This window comes from Garra rufa, chromosome 20 (genome assembly GCF_049309525.1).
Source record: "Garra rufa chromosome 20, GarRuf1.0, whole genome shotgun sequence".
Taxonomy (NCBI): Eukaryota; Metazoa; Chordata; class Actinopteri; order Cypriniformes; family Cyprinidae; genus Garra; species Garra rufa.
In genome coordinates, this window is record NC_133380.1 from 3,085,743 (window position 1) to 3,101,305 (window position 15,563).

General features: G+C 28.9%; 1 protein-coding gene and 1 non-coding gene across 2 annotated transcripts in view; one reads left to right on the forward strand and one right to left on the reverse strand.

Annotated features, from left to right (window-relative positions):
• LOC141294292 (CLIP-associating protein 1-A) overlaps nucleotides 1-15,563 on the forward strand; it is an 83,073-nt gene that overhangs the window by 38,342 nt on the left and 29,168 nt on the right. Inside the window, exons 3-8 of the mRNA XM_073826365.1 lie at nucleotides 3,961-4,039; nucleotides 5,224-5,327; nucleotides 5,409-5,500; nucleotides 6,977-7,052; nucleotides 7,505-7,602; nucleotides 10,015-10,079. Coding sequence (XP_073682466.1) covers nucleotides 3,961-4,039; nucleotides 5,224-5,327; nucleotides 5,409-5,500; nucleotides 6,977-7,052; nucleotides 7,505-7,602; nucleotides 10,015-10,079 — 514 coding nt within the window. The remainder of the gene's footprint in view (nucleotides 1-3,960; nucleotides 4,040-5,223; nucleotides 5,328-5,408; nucleotides 5,501-6,976; nucleotides 7,053-7,504; nucleotides 7,603-10,014; nucleotides 10,080-15,563) is intronic.
• Nucleotides 3,440-3,570, reverse strand: LOC141294343 (U4atac minor spliceosomal RNA). Its single transcript, XR_012340935.1, has one exon. It is a non-coding gene; the product is annotated as a U4atac minor spliceosomal RNA (small nuclear RNA).

A 15,563-nucleotide genomic window follows, 5' to 3' on the forward strand; every position in this document is an offset into this window, starting at 1 on the left:
GGTCCCACTGCAGCCCGGATGCCTTATTTTACCTCAAGCACGCTCAGAGTCACTCTTAGACTAGCGCACAGATGCGTGAGATTGGAATAAAGATGCAAATGTAGTAATAAATCCACAAACCAAGTGTAGAGAACATACATCTGCTTCATGATACCCTAGGTAGTACATACAATATGCACACACAGATGTATAGGTTTTATAATAAAAAGTGAAAAATTTTATGCAAATCAGTGCCATGGTTTGTTGCACACGTTAAAATGTTTTAATTAATTAGTCACTTTTAAATGTCTTGTATGTCTTCATTTTGACTTTATATTAAAAACGTAAAAATTAAGATACATATTTAAATGTCAAATTTGGCACAAATTTCAAAACAGTTTCATAATCTGTTTTTGTTAAATAATTAGTCGCTTTTTGTTTCTTCTTTATTTTGACATTGATATCAGAAAAGATCTATTTCCAGACTTTTGCAAGAAAGGGTTTTTTATTAAAGTAATAGATTTTGAAATGAAATTAATATTTTATTTTAATAATGATTAATTATTTTTTATAAATAAAATTAAAATAATATTTTATATGTAATTTAATATTAATGTTGAAATAATTTTATTAAATATATTATTTCTTTATTTTTAATATAATTTAATATTAATTTTAAATTAATTGTATTAAATATAGATTATTCTTAAAATCACTATCATTGCAAAAGTACCATCCACATAAAACAATCTTTAATTGATTAAAAATGTAAGTCAATTATAAAGAAAGTCCAAAAAAAAATGTATTAATTAATTTGTCAACTTTTCTGTCTCTTCTTCATTTTGACATTACAATCTTAATTTATCTTAATTTTTTAAAAATTTTAATATAATGACCCAATTCAGTCAATAAAAATCAGTCATAAATATAAATAAAAATAAATAATATAATATAAAAATAAATATAAAAAAACCTATTCTGGTTATTTAAATTGTTAATGTCTTAAATTATTATTATTTTTTAACTTTGTCTTCATTTTGACATTGAAATCTGAAAAGATGCTCTCATATAGACAGGGTACATCTATGTGTGGGTGTTTTGTTTTATCTTAAAAATTATAATATATATATATATATATGTATGTGTGTGTGTGTGTGTGTGTGTGTGTGTGTGTGTGTGTAAATTAACTTTATTTAAATAAAAATATTAAAGCCATATTTATAAGTTTTACCCCTTATAATAAATTTTATAAAATTATTCCTATTTTAATTGCTCTATCTTCTGTTTTGCTGGCATTATAGCATACGCATTCATATATTAATACATATTTTTTATGTTACACTGTAACTTACAAACTTGCATGAGTACTTCCATAATGTGAATTTCTCCAGTTCACTTGCTATTGAATTTGAGTCCGTTAAATGTCACTGTTTCTTTAATTTTTCCATTTAGTACTCATAGCCTGTTTATAGACCATTTCAAGGACGTAAACAATAACAAGCGCGTTGGAACGCTACTGCGCATGTCCGGGCCTAAAGCATTTCCGGTAGCGCTATTTCTCCGATCGGTCAACACGAACACATTCTTTTAAAATCTAGCGAAAACGCTACAGTTAAGGTAAAAAATCTGCTCATTATCTAATCGATGCTGCGTGCGTGTACACAGGAGATTGCTAAAGGCATATCACATGGATGAAAACGGAAATGTTGTGAACATTTATTCGTACAATGGATGCCATCTCTCTGAAGCAAGACAGTGCAACTTACTTCATGTTTTGTCCCTAAGATATCTGGAGGTTGTTCGTGATAAATTCACTTGCATTGCGTGGTCACTCAGTTTGTATTTCTGTTTAAATATTTGTTTTCATTAGTACATTACTTTTCACAAAACATTTCGTTTCAATACAACGCTAAATGTTTGCTATTAAACTAAGCGCTCGATGCTGTTATTACGTATTGAATTCATTTCAAAATGTGTTTAGTTCGGTCAAGTTTGTTGCTGTGGAACAGTGCAAGAAGAGGGTATGAATGCTTCGAGTCATCATGTGATTATTGTGATCACAAATAAACAAGATCAACGCAACTCAATGCTGGCTATCGTGTTTTGCATAAACCTTTAGATCTGCAGATTAATAAATGCACGCACAAACATTACATACAGCATTCATATATGTTTTTATGCACGTATGTACTGTACACACCCACACATTATATATATATAATGTGAAACTGAATACTGGTGTAATGTAAAGGCTGATGCCAATTCAGCTTTGCATAACACATTTTTTATAACAAAAATCATTTAAATAAGTAATCATGTTAATGAACATAAAATACTTCTTTCAAAGACATTAAAAAACTACTTTGTCCAAACTTTTGATCAGTACTGTATATAAACAAAGAACATTCTCTCACTTTCAACTGTTTTTATTTCCAGCACATGTATTGATATTTAAATATTTGTATGAACATAAAATGCTTCAACAAATGAAACAACATTTGAACTGAAATGGAGTACAAAGGGGGAACAAATATCAAAAGCAGCAGTCTGTATCTGGTCTGGTCATCAGTAGCTTTAAGTACTACACTGAATTACTGAATACTACACTCAAGTTGTCAAACACATCTGGGTGTTGATATGGTCATATGTCGTTTGTCACTGCAGGATGATCAGCTGTCCTTGGGTGTCTACAGATGATGGCTCTCCTAAGGATAAAAGTAGAAAAACAATTATTTAATATTATGCTATTATTGCTTAATACGTCAGTATATGTTGGAATTAACATTATCAAAGCTTATGTGATGGAAAATAATATTTACCATTAACATTACCTTTTGTAAACTACTGCCGTTAACTGTTACACAATACGACGTACAAGTTTACTTTCATGTTACTCACTGCATTTGTAAACTGACAAGATAACTAGACGACTAATATGAACTTAGTTATAGCCCACATAACACTTAGCAATTTTTTCATTAACATTACACACGAATCAAAATGCTAGGTGCATATGTAAACAATGACAAAATGCGACTTTAAATTATGCAGCATCATACTTGAAGAGTTAACATAAAGATATGCATATAATCAGATTAATTAAAAACGACATTTACTTGCCTGAATCGAAATGTGTGCTGTAATATCCTAGAGTTGCTTGTTGTTATCCAGCCCTCTCCTTCACTGCCGCAACTCGGGTACGTTTCTCCGAAATCTACCGTTAAACGCGTCTCAGAATGTTAGTTCCGTCCCAGAGGGAGCACCCAAGCCCCGAACGACAAGAATTTAATTTTAATTTAGACATTTAAGCAGGAGAATTGTATATATATGACCGCAATCCCACTGTTCATAAAACGCCTCCCGCCATTGTTTTCAATGCGCTCGATCACTAACCGGAAACGTCCTGGGACCAAAGACGTCACTTCCTTAAGCCGCCGAATAGCGCTTGAAATGGTCTATAGGTTCCAAAAATTGCACCATAGCCTGAACAAATTTGTTCAGGTGATGCGAATTGTGTTGGTTAGGTGTTAGCAGGGCTGTTCTCACTAGACGTTCATTGAACAGCCCAATCCACCCCCAGACAAGGAAGATTAGTGCTCAAGCTCGGACAAATGCCTTCCTACAGTCCTGCTGCTCTTCACGACGATGGTAACAGTGAAAAAACACACACTGCTCCTTCACTCCAGTATTGTGCTTGTTCGATTCAGCACCTTTCACTTTCACAGAATCTGTCATCAGTTATGAGAAAATGGTCGTATTTTTGAGGATATTTGAGACTAAAACACAGTATAGTGGAGATTACCCATAATCCTTTGCAGCTTTGATTTGCATATACAGTCTGACTCGGAGAAAAACGGCATTTCAGTGCCGTTTTGAGTTTTAAATGTTACTGAATGTCATTTGTAAAGTATGTTATTGATATATGTTATTAAAATATCCTACTTTTATCTTATTTTGATGAATATTTTTGGTCTTTTAAAGGTGGCGCTGCTGGGAATGGACATAGTGTCTGCTTTAGTGACTAGACTACAGGAACGCTTCAAAACACACATAGGAACAGGTGAAGATGTTTCTACAGTAATAATAATCTAAATTATAATTATTATTGTTATTAAATGTTATTTTTTATAAATTATTTTATTAATATTAAAATGATTAAAATGTACTCTTTAATGTAATATTCTGAGTAAATATTGTAGTTTTATGTATTTGATCACTGATTTAAACAAATTTGCACGTTTGTTGATTTCATAATAATAATAATAATGATTTATTATTATTATAATCATTATTAATTATTTTAAAAATAAATAATGAATAATTCATTAATATTAAAATACTCTTTAATGCAAAATTCTGAGTAAATATTGTAAAGGTTTATTTATTGTATTCACTGATTTGAAACTCATTTTCATGAGTTTGTTGATTTCTATAATAATAATAATTATTATTATTATTGAATATTTATTATTCTTTTTCACATATTTTATTTTATTAATATTAAAATGAATAATGTACTCTTTAATGCAAGATTCTGAGTTAATATTGTAGTTTTATGTATTTTATTCACTGATTTGAAACTCATTTTCCTGAATATGTTGATTTCTATAATAATAAAAATAAAAATAATTCTTATTAAAATGTACTCTTTATAATTGTATAATTTATAATTAAAATGTACTCTTTAATGTTACATTCTGAGTAAAAATACTAAAGTTTTATGTATTTGAGCACATTTTCATGAGTTTGTTGATTTCTATCATCATCATAATAATAATATATTATTATTGAATATTAATTATTTTTAAAATAAATAAATAATAATAGTAATTACCACTATTATTATTGAATTTTATATATATATATATATATATATATATATATATATATATATTTATTATCTCATCAAAATAATAAAATGATTAAAATGTACTCTTTAATCTTAGATTCTGAGAAAGTTTTATGTATTTGATCACTGATTTAAAACTCATTTTCATGAGTTTGTTGATTTCTATAATAAAAATAATAATTAAATATTTGTTAGTATTTTTAAAATATTTTATTTTATTAGTGTTAAAATTATTAAAATGTACTCTTAAAATGAAACACTTTTTGACTAAATATAAAGTATCTGATCACTGATTTGAAACTCATTTTTGCAAGTTTGTTGTTTTTTATAGCAATACAGATGCTAATAATTTAATATAATCTTCATAATATGTCTTATTTGTCTTTTTTTCTCAGTTCTGCCCAGTTTAATTGATCGTTTAGGTGATTCTAAGGACCAGGTTCGAGATCAAGCGCTGTCGCTTCTGTTAAAAATCATGGACCAAGCGGCCAATCCGCAGGTAAAACATTTACAGCGTCCCACTTAAGAGTAATGTTAAATAAATTGTGGTTAAAACTAATAAAAGTATTTTTATTTGCAGTATGTTTGGGACAGAATGCTGGCCGGATTCAGACATAAAAACAACCGGACCAGAGAAGCTGTTTGCTTTTGCCTTATTTCCACTCTTAATGTGTACGTACCATTATTTTGCCTGTGCTATTTTAATATCATTAAGTGTTTTTAGTATTATTTTACAACAGTTTTACATTTTATTTATTTATTTTTTTAAATAGTTTTTTTTTAATCAATTTTTATTGCAGTTTTAGTTTTAATTATTTTAGTGCATCAAGTTAAATGACATTAAAATAAGAATGTTGCATTGGCAAGTACAAAAATAAATAACTAAATTTGTAAGGTTTTTAAAAAATGATTTTAAATATTTTTATTTAAAATATTTTTTTTGTATTTTTATTTTAGCACTTAGTAGTTTTTTAAAATAGTTTTTATTCATTTTTATGCATTGCAGGTAAGTACTTAAAGTAAACAAATATAAATAAATTTGTAAGCTTTTTTATTAAGAATTTTTACTATTTTATGTATTTTTATTTTAGTGTTTGTCATTTTTAGTAGTGTTTAAAAAAATTTTTTATTCATTTTTATTTCAGTTTTAGTTTGAATTATTTTAGTACATCAAGCTAAATTACATTAAAATAAGAAATGTAAAGTAAACAAAATAAATTAAATCCACGTTTTTAAAAATTATTTTAAGTATTTTTATTTTAGTATTTGTAATATTTAGTATTTAGTATTATTTTAGTACATCAAGTTAAATTAGAATTATTGGATTGGCAAGTACTTCAAAAATAAATAAATACATTTTTAAGTTTTTTTTTTCAATTATTTTAAGTATTTTTATTTTAGTATTTATATATATATATAATTTTAATTTTAATTTTTAGACTTTTTTGCTTTTAATTTATTATTTTATTTATATATATATATATATATTTTTTGCTGTTTTTCACTTTTTATTTTTAAATTATTATTTTATTTCTTAACTACTAAGTTTTAAAAATATATTTAAATTTTTTTATTATTTTAAGTATTTTTTTAATTTTAAGTATTTTTATTTTAGTATTTGTCATTTTAGTAGTTTTTAAAATATTTTTTATTTCAGTTTTAGTTTTAATTATTTTAGTACATCAAGTTAAATTTGCATTGTTGCATTGGCAAGTACTTAAATAAATGAATACAGTTTTTTTTTTTAGTATTTTATTTTGTTTTATATATACTGATATTATTTTTTGCTGTTTTTCACTTTTTATTTTTAAATTATTGTTTTATTTATTAACTAAGTTTTTAAAAGTTATTTTTTTTAATAGTTTTTATTTCAGTTTTAGTTTTAATTATTTTGCTACATCAAAATTTGCATTGTTGCATTGCCAAGTACTTACAAACAATAAAAAAAGCTTTTTTTCCATACATTTTTTATATATATTTTTTAGTATTTTTATTTATTTTCATGAAGTTTTTAGTATTTCATTTCATTCCAGGTTACACTTTATTTAATGCTTTTACTGTCAGTTTTAATTCACTATTAAACCCCCGACTCATCAAATTTAGTTTCATTTAAGCTTGTATTTTTCCTTTTGTTCTCATGTTTTCCAGATACGGAGCTCACGGTTTGACCCTCAGCAAGATTGTTCCTCATATCTGTCATCTGTTAGGAGATCCCACCAGTCAGGTGAGACTGAGAAGGTTTGGTTCTGGTCTGGATTGTAATATTATGGTCTATGGTCTCCACCTACTGGTCATAACAGGAACTGCTACTGACATCCACAGTTCTGTGGTTAAACCATGATATAGTCATGCTAATTTGATTATACCACATGTAAATGTAATCATATTTACATGCTACTCTATGCAGTGCACTATATGCAACTTACACGGTTTTATTTTAGCTGTACATGTATATTTCTAGTGTTGCATGAAGCAGAAGTAAGATCAGCAATGATTTCAACCATCTGTTTTAGTAAAGTCAAAGTCAAATGCAATTTTTTAGTTATGTATATCACTTAGTTTCACATAATATTTGCTGCATGCTCTGCATCAAGCATTGTTTTTGAACATCATTAAAATGATTTATTATCAGAGTTAAAAGCCTCTAGATGAATAGATGTGGATGTTTATGGTCAGGTTCGGGACGGTGCGATGAACTGTCTGGTGGAGATTTACAGACACGTCGGGGAGAGAGTGAGGATGGATTTGGGGAAAAAGGGACTGCCGCAGTCACGGTAATAAAAAAATAAAATAAACATAAATATACATTATTATTATTATTATTATTATTATTAAAAGAAGTGCCTGATAGCAACAGTGTCATCTACATTTTACACTAAATATTTTATGTAATAAATTAAAAATATTTTAAAATTTTTGCTTTCATTGTTTTGATTTGGTAAGTGAATTCAATTAGAGATAAAAATAAAAAAATAGTTTTTCTTATTTACTGTGCAGAAATTACATCATATTTTTTTGTATACTTCAACTTTTACTTAATTATTAAATGTAATTAAATGTAAAACATTTTTAAAAAATATAAACATTAATTAATGTATGTGTTATTAATAGTTTTGGTGCTCAAACTACTTCATAGTTTTAATTTTTTCCCTTATTTTTACTCGTGTCGTTCTGATTTTACAAAACATTTTTATGTGATTCGCTGAAAATTTATTAAAATTCGAGAAACATTTTCAGTGATTGTTTTAATTTGAATAAATTCTAATGTAATTTTTAATGTCATGATTATTTATAAAAAGTTATTATAAAAGTTATGAGTTAAATGAGTTATTACAAAAATAGAATCTGTTATTAATAAAATTGTTTTATACTTTTATGCTGTTTTACTTTTAATTTATTACCTTTTACTTTTATACTTTTTTACTTACTTTTATTTACTTATACTCTTTATTTACATTTTATACTTTTAAAATATTGTTTTATTTATTTTTTTGTTTTTCACTTTTAACTTTTATCTACTTTTTACTTTTATTTGCTTTCTTTTTTTATTTACTTTTATTTATATACTTTATTTTAATAATTTTGTTTGTTTGTTGCTGTTTTTACTTTTATTCTTTTATTTACTTATACTTTTTATTTTAATTTTTACTTTTAATTTTTTTTATTTAATTTTTCACTGGTTTTCACTTGTAACTTTTATTTACTTTTTACTTTTATTTAACTTTTAAATTATTTAATTTATTTTTTGTTGTTTTTCACTTTTATTCTTTCATTTACCTTTTTTTACTTGCTACTTTTATTTAATTTTTTAACTTCTAAATTATTTTTTTGCTGTTTTTTACTTCTTTTAAATTATTATTTAATTTAAATGTATTTACTGTTTTTCATTTTATTCTTTTATTTACTTATACTTTTTATTTTAATTTTTACTTTAAAAAAATTTTTATTTAATTTTTCACTGGTTTTCACTTTTAACTTTTATTTACTTTCTACTTTTATTTAACTTTTAAATTATTTAATTTATTTTTTGTTGTTTTTCACTTTTATTCTTTCATTTACCTTTTTTTACTTACAATTATTAAATTTTTTAACTTTTAAATTATTTTTTTGCTTTTTTTTACTTCTTTTAAATTATTATTTAATTTAAATGTATTTACTGTTTTTCATTTTTATTCTTTTATTTACTTATACTTTTTATTTTAATTTTTACTTTAAAAAAAATTTTATTTAATTTTTCACTGGTTTTCACTTTTAACTTTTATTTACTTTCTACTTTTATTTAACTTTTAAATTATTTAATTTATTTTTTGTTGTTTTTCACTTTTATTCTTTCATTTACCTTTTTTTACTTACAATTATTAAATTTTTTAACTTTTAAATTATTTTTTTGCTTTTTTTTACTTCTTTTAAATTATTATTTAATTTAAATGTATTTACTGTTTTTCATTTTTATTCTTTTATTTACTTATACTTTTTATTTTAATTTTTACTTTAAATTTTTTTTTTTTTTTTCACTGGTTTTCACTTGTAACTTTTATTTACTTTCTACTTTTATTTAACTTTTAAATTATTTAATTTATTTTTTTTGTTTTTCACTTTTATTCTTTCATTTACCTTTTTTTACTTACAATTATTAAATTTTTTAACTTTTAAATTATTTTTTTGCTTTTTTTTACTTCTTTTAAATTATTATTTAATTTAAATGTATTTACTGTTTTTCATTTTTATTCTTTTATTTACTTATACTTTTTATTTTAATTTTTACTTTTAAATTTTTTTTATTTAATTATTCACTGGTTTTAACTTTTATTTACTTTCTACTTTTATTTAACTTTTAAATTATTTAATTTATTTGTTGTTTTTCACTTTTATTCTTTCATTTACCTTTTTTTTACTTACTACTTTTATTTAATTTTTTAACTTTTAAATTTTTTTTTTGCTGTTTTTTTTTTCTTTACTTCTTTTAAATTATTTAATTTAAATGTATTTACTGTTATTAATTTTTCTTACTTACTTTTCTTTACTTAACTTTTTTGCTTTAAAAAGTATTATTTTATTTATTAATTTATTGCTATTTATCACTTTAAGATTTAGTAAAACCTTGAGCTTCAAGAGTCTCAAATTCTGCTCTTTTGTCCTGTGATTGACAAGCTCTAATAAAGTCTTTCTTGGTCTGTTTTGTTCAGGTTGAATGTGATTTTCAGCAGATTCGATGAAGTCCAGAGGTCTGGAAACATGATCCTGTCCTCAGGTGAGTCAGTCCGGTTATATTTGATGTCACCTATGATGATCTATGATGATGTAAACACGCTGTCAGCTATAAATCACTGATGTGATGCGAGTCTGAAAGCTCTTTCAGGGGCTGTATGAAGTTACGGCACATAAACAGTGGTTTCTTGTGTGTGTGAACTCCTCGCCGCTGAGATTGTCCCCATTGTTAAGCCATTGTTTCCTCGCTGCCCCAGTTTCACTGTGTTTTAGTTTGGGACGCTGGAATGTGGACACACTGTTCCTTTAAATGCGAGAGAGAGGTCAGTAGAGAGAGAGTCGCTGCAGTCTGTGTTCAGTCACAAGACGAGAGAAACAGCAGAGCTTCATTTCTGCAAATCAAGCCTCCGTCATGACAGCGGGGGACGGTAAGATCATAGCTCTGGATGTGTTTCAGTAAAGCCTTGCAGGTGCATTGAAGACGTTGGCACGGGTTTATTGCATGTAATGCATATGGAGATCAAGTGTCTCTCATTTCCATTCAGAAGGAGCTGAATCTGTTTCTTCAGTTTATAGGGTGCAAATGACTTAGAATCAGCATCATTAGCATGTTAATGCTGTTTAAATGGCTCGTTTATGTGGCGGTTAGCTTCGTGTGAGTTTGTGAGACGTGTCTGAAGCGCTCTGAAGTATTCATGATCATCAACTGAATATTTGATACTCTGCTGTCTCAGTTCAGTGTCTTTGCCACAATTTATCTGGTTTAACATCGATCTGAGTCTGTTTAAAAATCTTCCTGTTATCTCCTTGATTTCACCTGGTATTTACATCTCAGATGTGACCAGATGACTTTTAGGAGTCTCTCTCTGATTACAAAAGTGCAGAATAAAAACAGACAGGAAAATCTTTTAAATTATTTTATTTTATGCTTTATATTTTTACTTTTAAATTTTTATTTTATTTATTTATTGTTGCTGTTTTTCACTTTTAACCTTTATACTTTTTTTTACTTTTATTTGCTTATATTTTTATTTGTTACTTTTTTACTTTTAAATTATTTTAATTAATTTTGTCTTTTTTTTACTTTTTACTTTTAAATTATAATTTTATTTATTTTTTGCAATTTTTTGCTGTTACCTTTTTACTTTTATTTTATTTTTTATTTTTGCAGTTTATCACCTTTAACGTTTAACTTTAATTCTTTTATTTACTTTTTACTTTTATTCTTTTATTTGCTTATACTTTTTATTTACATTTTACTTTTAAATTATTCTTTTTTTTTGCTGTTTTTCACTTTAGTTTTATTTTTTAGTTTATTTGTATTTTTTGCTGTTTTTCACTTTTTACTTTTAAATTATGATTTAATAATTTTTTTATTTTTTGCTGTTTTACACTTAACTTTTATTCTTTTATTCACTTTTTACCTTTACTTATACTTTATTTGATTTACTTTTAAACTATAATTGTTTTTGCTGTTTTTCATTTAAATTCTTTTTACTTTTATTGTTTTTTTACTTCTTTTATTTACTTTTTTCTTTTTTATTTACTTATACTTTTTATTTTATTTTGATACATTTTGCTTCTAAATTATTATTGTATTTATTTATTTATTTATTTATTTATTGCATGTAATGCATATGAAGATCAAGAGTCTCTCATTTCCATTCAAAATGAGCTGAATCTGTTTCTTCAGTTTATAGACTGCAAGTAGTCCACTGACTTGGAATCAGCATCATTAGCATGTTAATGCTTTTTTTAACGGCTTGTTATGTGGTGGTTCGCTTCCTGTGAGTTTGTGAGACGTGTCTCAGGTGTCTGAAGTGCTCTGAAGTATTCATGATCATCAGCTTAATATTTAATACTCGTTTGTGAGACTCAATTCTTTTTTGTGTCTTTGCTGATCTGCTCTCACATTCATCTGAGGTTGTTCAAAAGCAAAATATCCCTGTTATCACCTTGTTTTCACTTGGTATTTACATCTAGAGTGACCGCTTGTGATCAGAAGTCGGTCTTTGAGTAACAAAGTTCGGATCCTGAATTATTTGATTCAGATCAGGACTTCCGATCGCGGATTGTGAGTCATTAATATCGGGACTTTGGAGCGGGATTGCAAATCTTTTGATTCGCCCTAAAGCGTAGAGCGTGGATTCTGAATCATTTGATTCAGATTGGGACTTCGGATCACAAGTCATTTAGATCGGGACTTCGTGGCGGGTTTACAAATCTGTTGATTCCCATTGGAGCTTCGGATCACAAATTATTTGATTCAGATCGGGATTTCCGATCGCCGATCGCGAGTCGTTAAGATCGGAATTTGGAGCTGGCTTGCGAATCTTTTGATTCACACTACTAGAGCATGGATTGTGAATCATTTGATTCAGATCGGGACTTCGGATCTGAATCAAATAATTTGTGATCCGAAGCTCCAATGGGAATCAACAGATTTGTAAACCCGCCACGAAGTCCCGATCTAAATGACTTGTGCTCCGAAGTCCCAATCTGAATCAAATCATTTGTGATCGAAGCTCTGATGTGAATCAAAAGATTATTTAGATCAGGACATCAGAGCAGGTTTACGAATCTTTTGATTCACATTGGAGCTTCGGATTGCGAATCATGAATCATTTAGATCTGGACTTTGGAGGGGGTTTACAAGTCTTTTGATTCACATCGGAGCATTAAACCTTGAATTATTTGATTCAGATCGGGACTTCCAATTGCGAATCGCGAGTCATTTAGATCGGAACTTTGTAGCGGGTTTACAAATCTTTTGATTCACAGCGGAGCTTCGGATGGTGAATCATTTGATTCAGATTAGGACTTCGGATCACGAGTCATTTAGATCTGGATTTCGGAGCGGGTTTTCAAATCTTTTGATTCACATTGGAGCTTCAGATCACAAATTATTTGATTCAGATCAGAACTTCTGATCGCAAATCGGGAGTCATTTAGATTGGGACTTTGGAGCAGGTTCACAAATCTTTTGATTCACACTAGAACGTGGATTGTGAATCATTTGATTAGGATCAGGACTTTGAATCACAACTCATTTAGATCGGGACTTCGGAGCGGGCTTACAAATCTTTTGATTCACATTGGAGCTTCGGATTGCGAATCATGAATCATTTAGATCTGGACTTTGGAGGGGGTTTACAAGTCTTTTGATTCACATCGGAGCATTAAACCTTGAATTATTTGATTCAGATCGGGACTTCTAATTGCGAATCTCGAGTCATTTAGATCGGAACTTTGTAGCGGGTTTACAAATCTTTTGATTCACAGCGGAGCTTCGGATGGTGAATCATTTGATTCAGATTAGGACTTCGGATCACGAGTCATTTAGATCTGGATTTCGGAGCGGGTTTTCAAATCTTTTGATTCACATTGGAGCTTCAGATCACAAATTATTTGATTCAGATCAGAACTTCTGATCGCAAATCGGGAGTCATTTAGATCGGGACTTTGGAGCAGGTTCACAAATCTTTTGATTCACACTAGAACGTGGATTGTGAATCATTTGATTAGGATCAGGACTTTGAATCACAACTCATTTAGATCTGGACTTTGGAGGGGGTTTACAAGTCTTTTGATTCACATCGGAGCATTAAACCTTGAATTATTTGATTCAGATCGGGACTTCTAATTGCGAATCTCGAGTCATTTAGATCGGAACTTTGTAGCGGGTTTACAAATCTTTTGATTCACAGTGGAGCTTCGAATCGTGAATCATTTGATTCAGATTAGGACTTCGGATCACGAGTCATTTAGATCTGGATTTCGGAGCGGGTTTTCAAATCTTTTGATTCACATTGGAACTTCAGATCACAAATTATTTGATTCAGATTAGAACTTCTGATCGCAAATCGGGAGTCATTTAGATCGGGACTTTGGAGCAGGTTCACAAATCTTTTGATTCACACTAGAACGTGGATTGTGAATCATTTGATTAGGATCAGGACTTTGAATCACAACTCATTTAGATCTGGACTTCGGAGCGGGCTTACAAATCTTTTGATTCACATCAGCGCTTCAGATTATGAATGATTTGATTCAGGTCGGGACTTCGGATCACAAATTGTGAGTCATATAGATCGGGACTTTGGAGTGGGTTTACAAATCCTTTGCTTCTCATTGGAGCTTCGAATAGCAAATTATTTGATTTAGATCGAGACTTCCGATTGCGAATCGTGAGTCATTTAGATCGAGACTTTGTAACGGGTTTACAAATCTTTTGATTCACATCAGAGCTTCGGATAACAAATGATTTGATTTAGATGGAGTCATTTAGATCGGGACTTCGTAGCGGGTTTACGAATCCTTTAAATCACATCGGAGCTTCGGATCATGAATTATTTGATTCAGATCGGGACTTCCGATCGCGGATTGTGAGTCATTAATATCGGGACTTTGGAGAGGGCTTGCAAATCTTTTGATTCACCCTAAAGCGTAGAGCGTGGATTCTGAATCATTTGATCAACAGATTTGTAAACCCGCCACAAAGTCCCGATCTAAATGACTTGTGATCCGAAGTCCCAATCTGAATCAAATCATTTGTGATCAAAGCTCTGATGTGAATCAAAAGATTATTTAGATCGGGACATCAGAGCAGGTTTACGAATCTTTTGGATCACATTGGAGCTTCGAATTGCGAATTGTTTGATTCAGACCGGGACTTCGGATTGCGAATTGTGAGTCATTTAGACCTGGACTTTGGAGCGGGTTTACAAGTCTTTTGATTCACATCGGAGCTTTGAACCTTGAATTATTTGATTCAGATTGGGACTTCCAATTGCGAATCGCGAGTCATTTAGATCGGAACTTTGTAGCGGGTTTACAAATCTTTTGATTCACATCGGAGCTTCGGATCGTGAATCATTTGATTCAGATCGGGACTTCGGATCACGAGTCATTTAGATCTGGATTTCGGAGCGGGTTTACAAATCTTTTGATTCACATCAGCGCTTCAGATCATGAATGATTTGATTCAGGTCGGGACTTCGGATCGCAAATTGTGAGTCATATAGATCGGGACTTTGTAGCGGGTTTACAAATCTTTTGATTCACATCGGAGCTTCGGATCGTGAATCATTTGATTCAGATTAGGACTTCGGATCACGAGTCATTTAGATCTGGATTTTGGAGCTGGTTTATGAATCTTTTGATTCACACTAGAGTTTGGATTGTGAATCATTTGATTCAGATCGGGACTTCGGATCACGAGTCATTTAGATCGGGACTTCGTGGCGGGTTTACAAATCTGTTGATTCCCATTGGAGCTTCGGATCACAAATTATTTGATTCAGATCCGAAGTCATATTTTCCTATATTCTTATTTGAGTAGTCAAACAATCCAAAGAAAACATCTTCAAAACAGAAAGTCACTTACAAAAAGAGTTTCGATGAACATGAATAAATCTGGTCAAAATGTCTCTGTGGTTCAATGGCAAACAAGTGAATAAATCTTCCTCAGAAGAGACAAAAACAGCAACTCACTTTAGTGTCTGATTCTTTTGGCTAATTACATCTA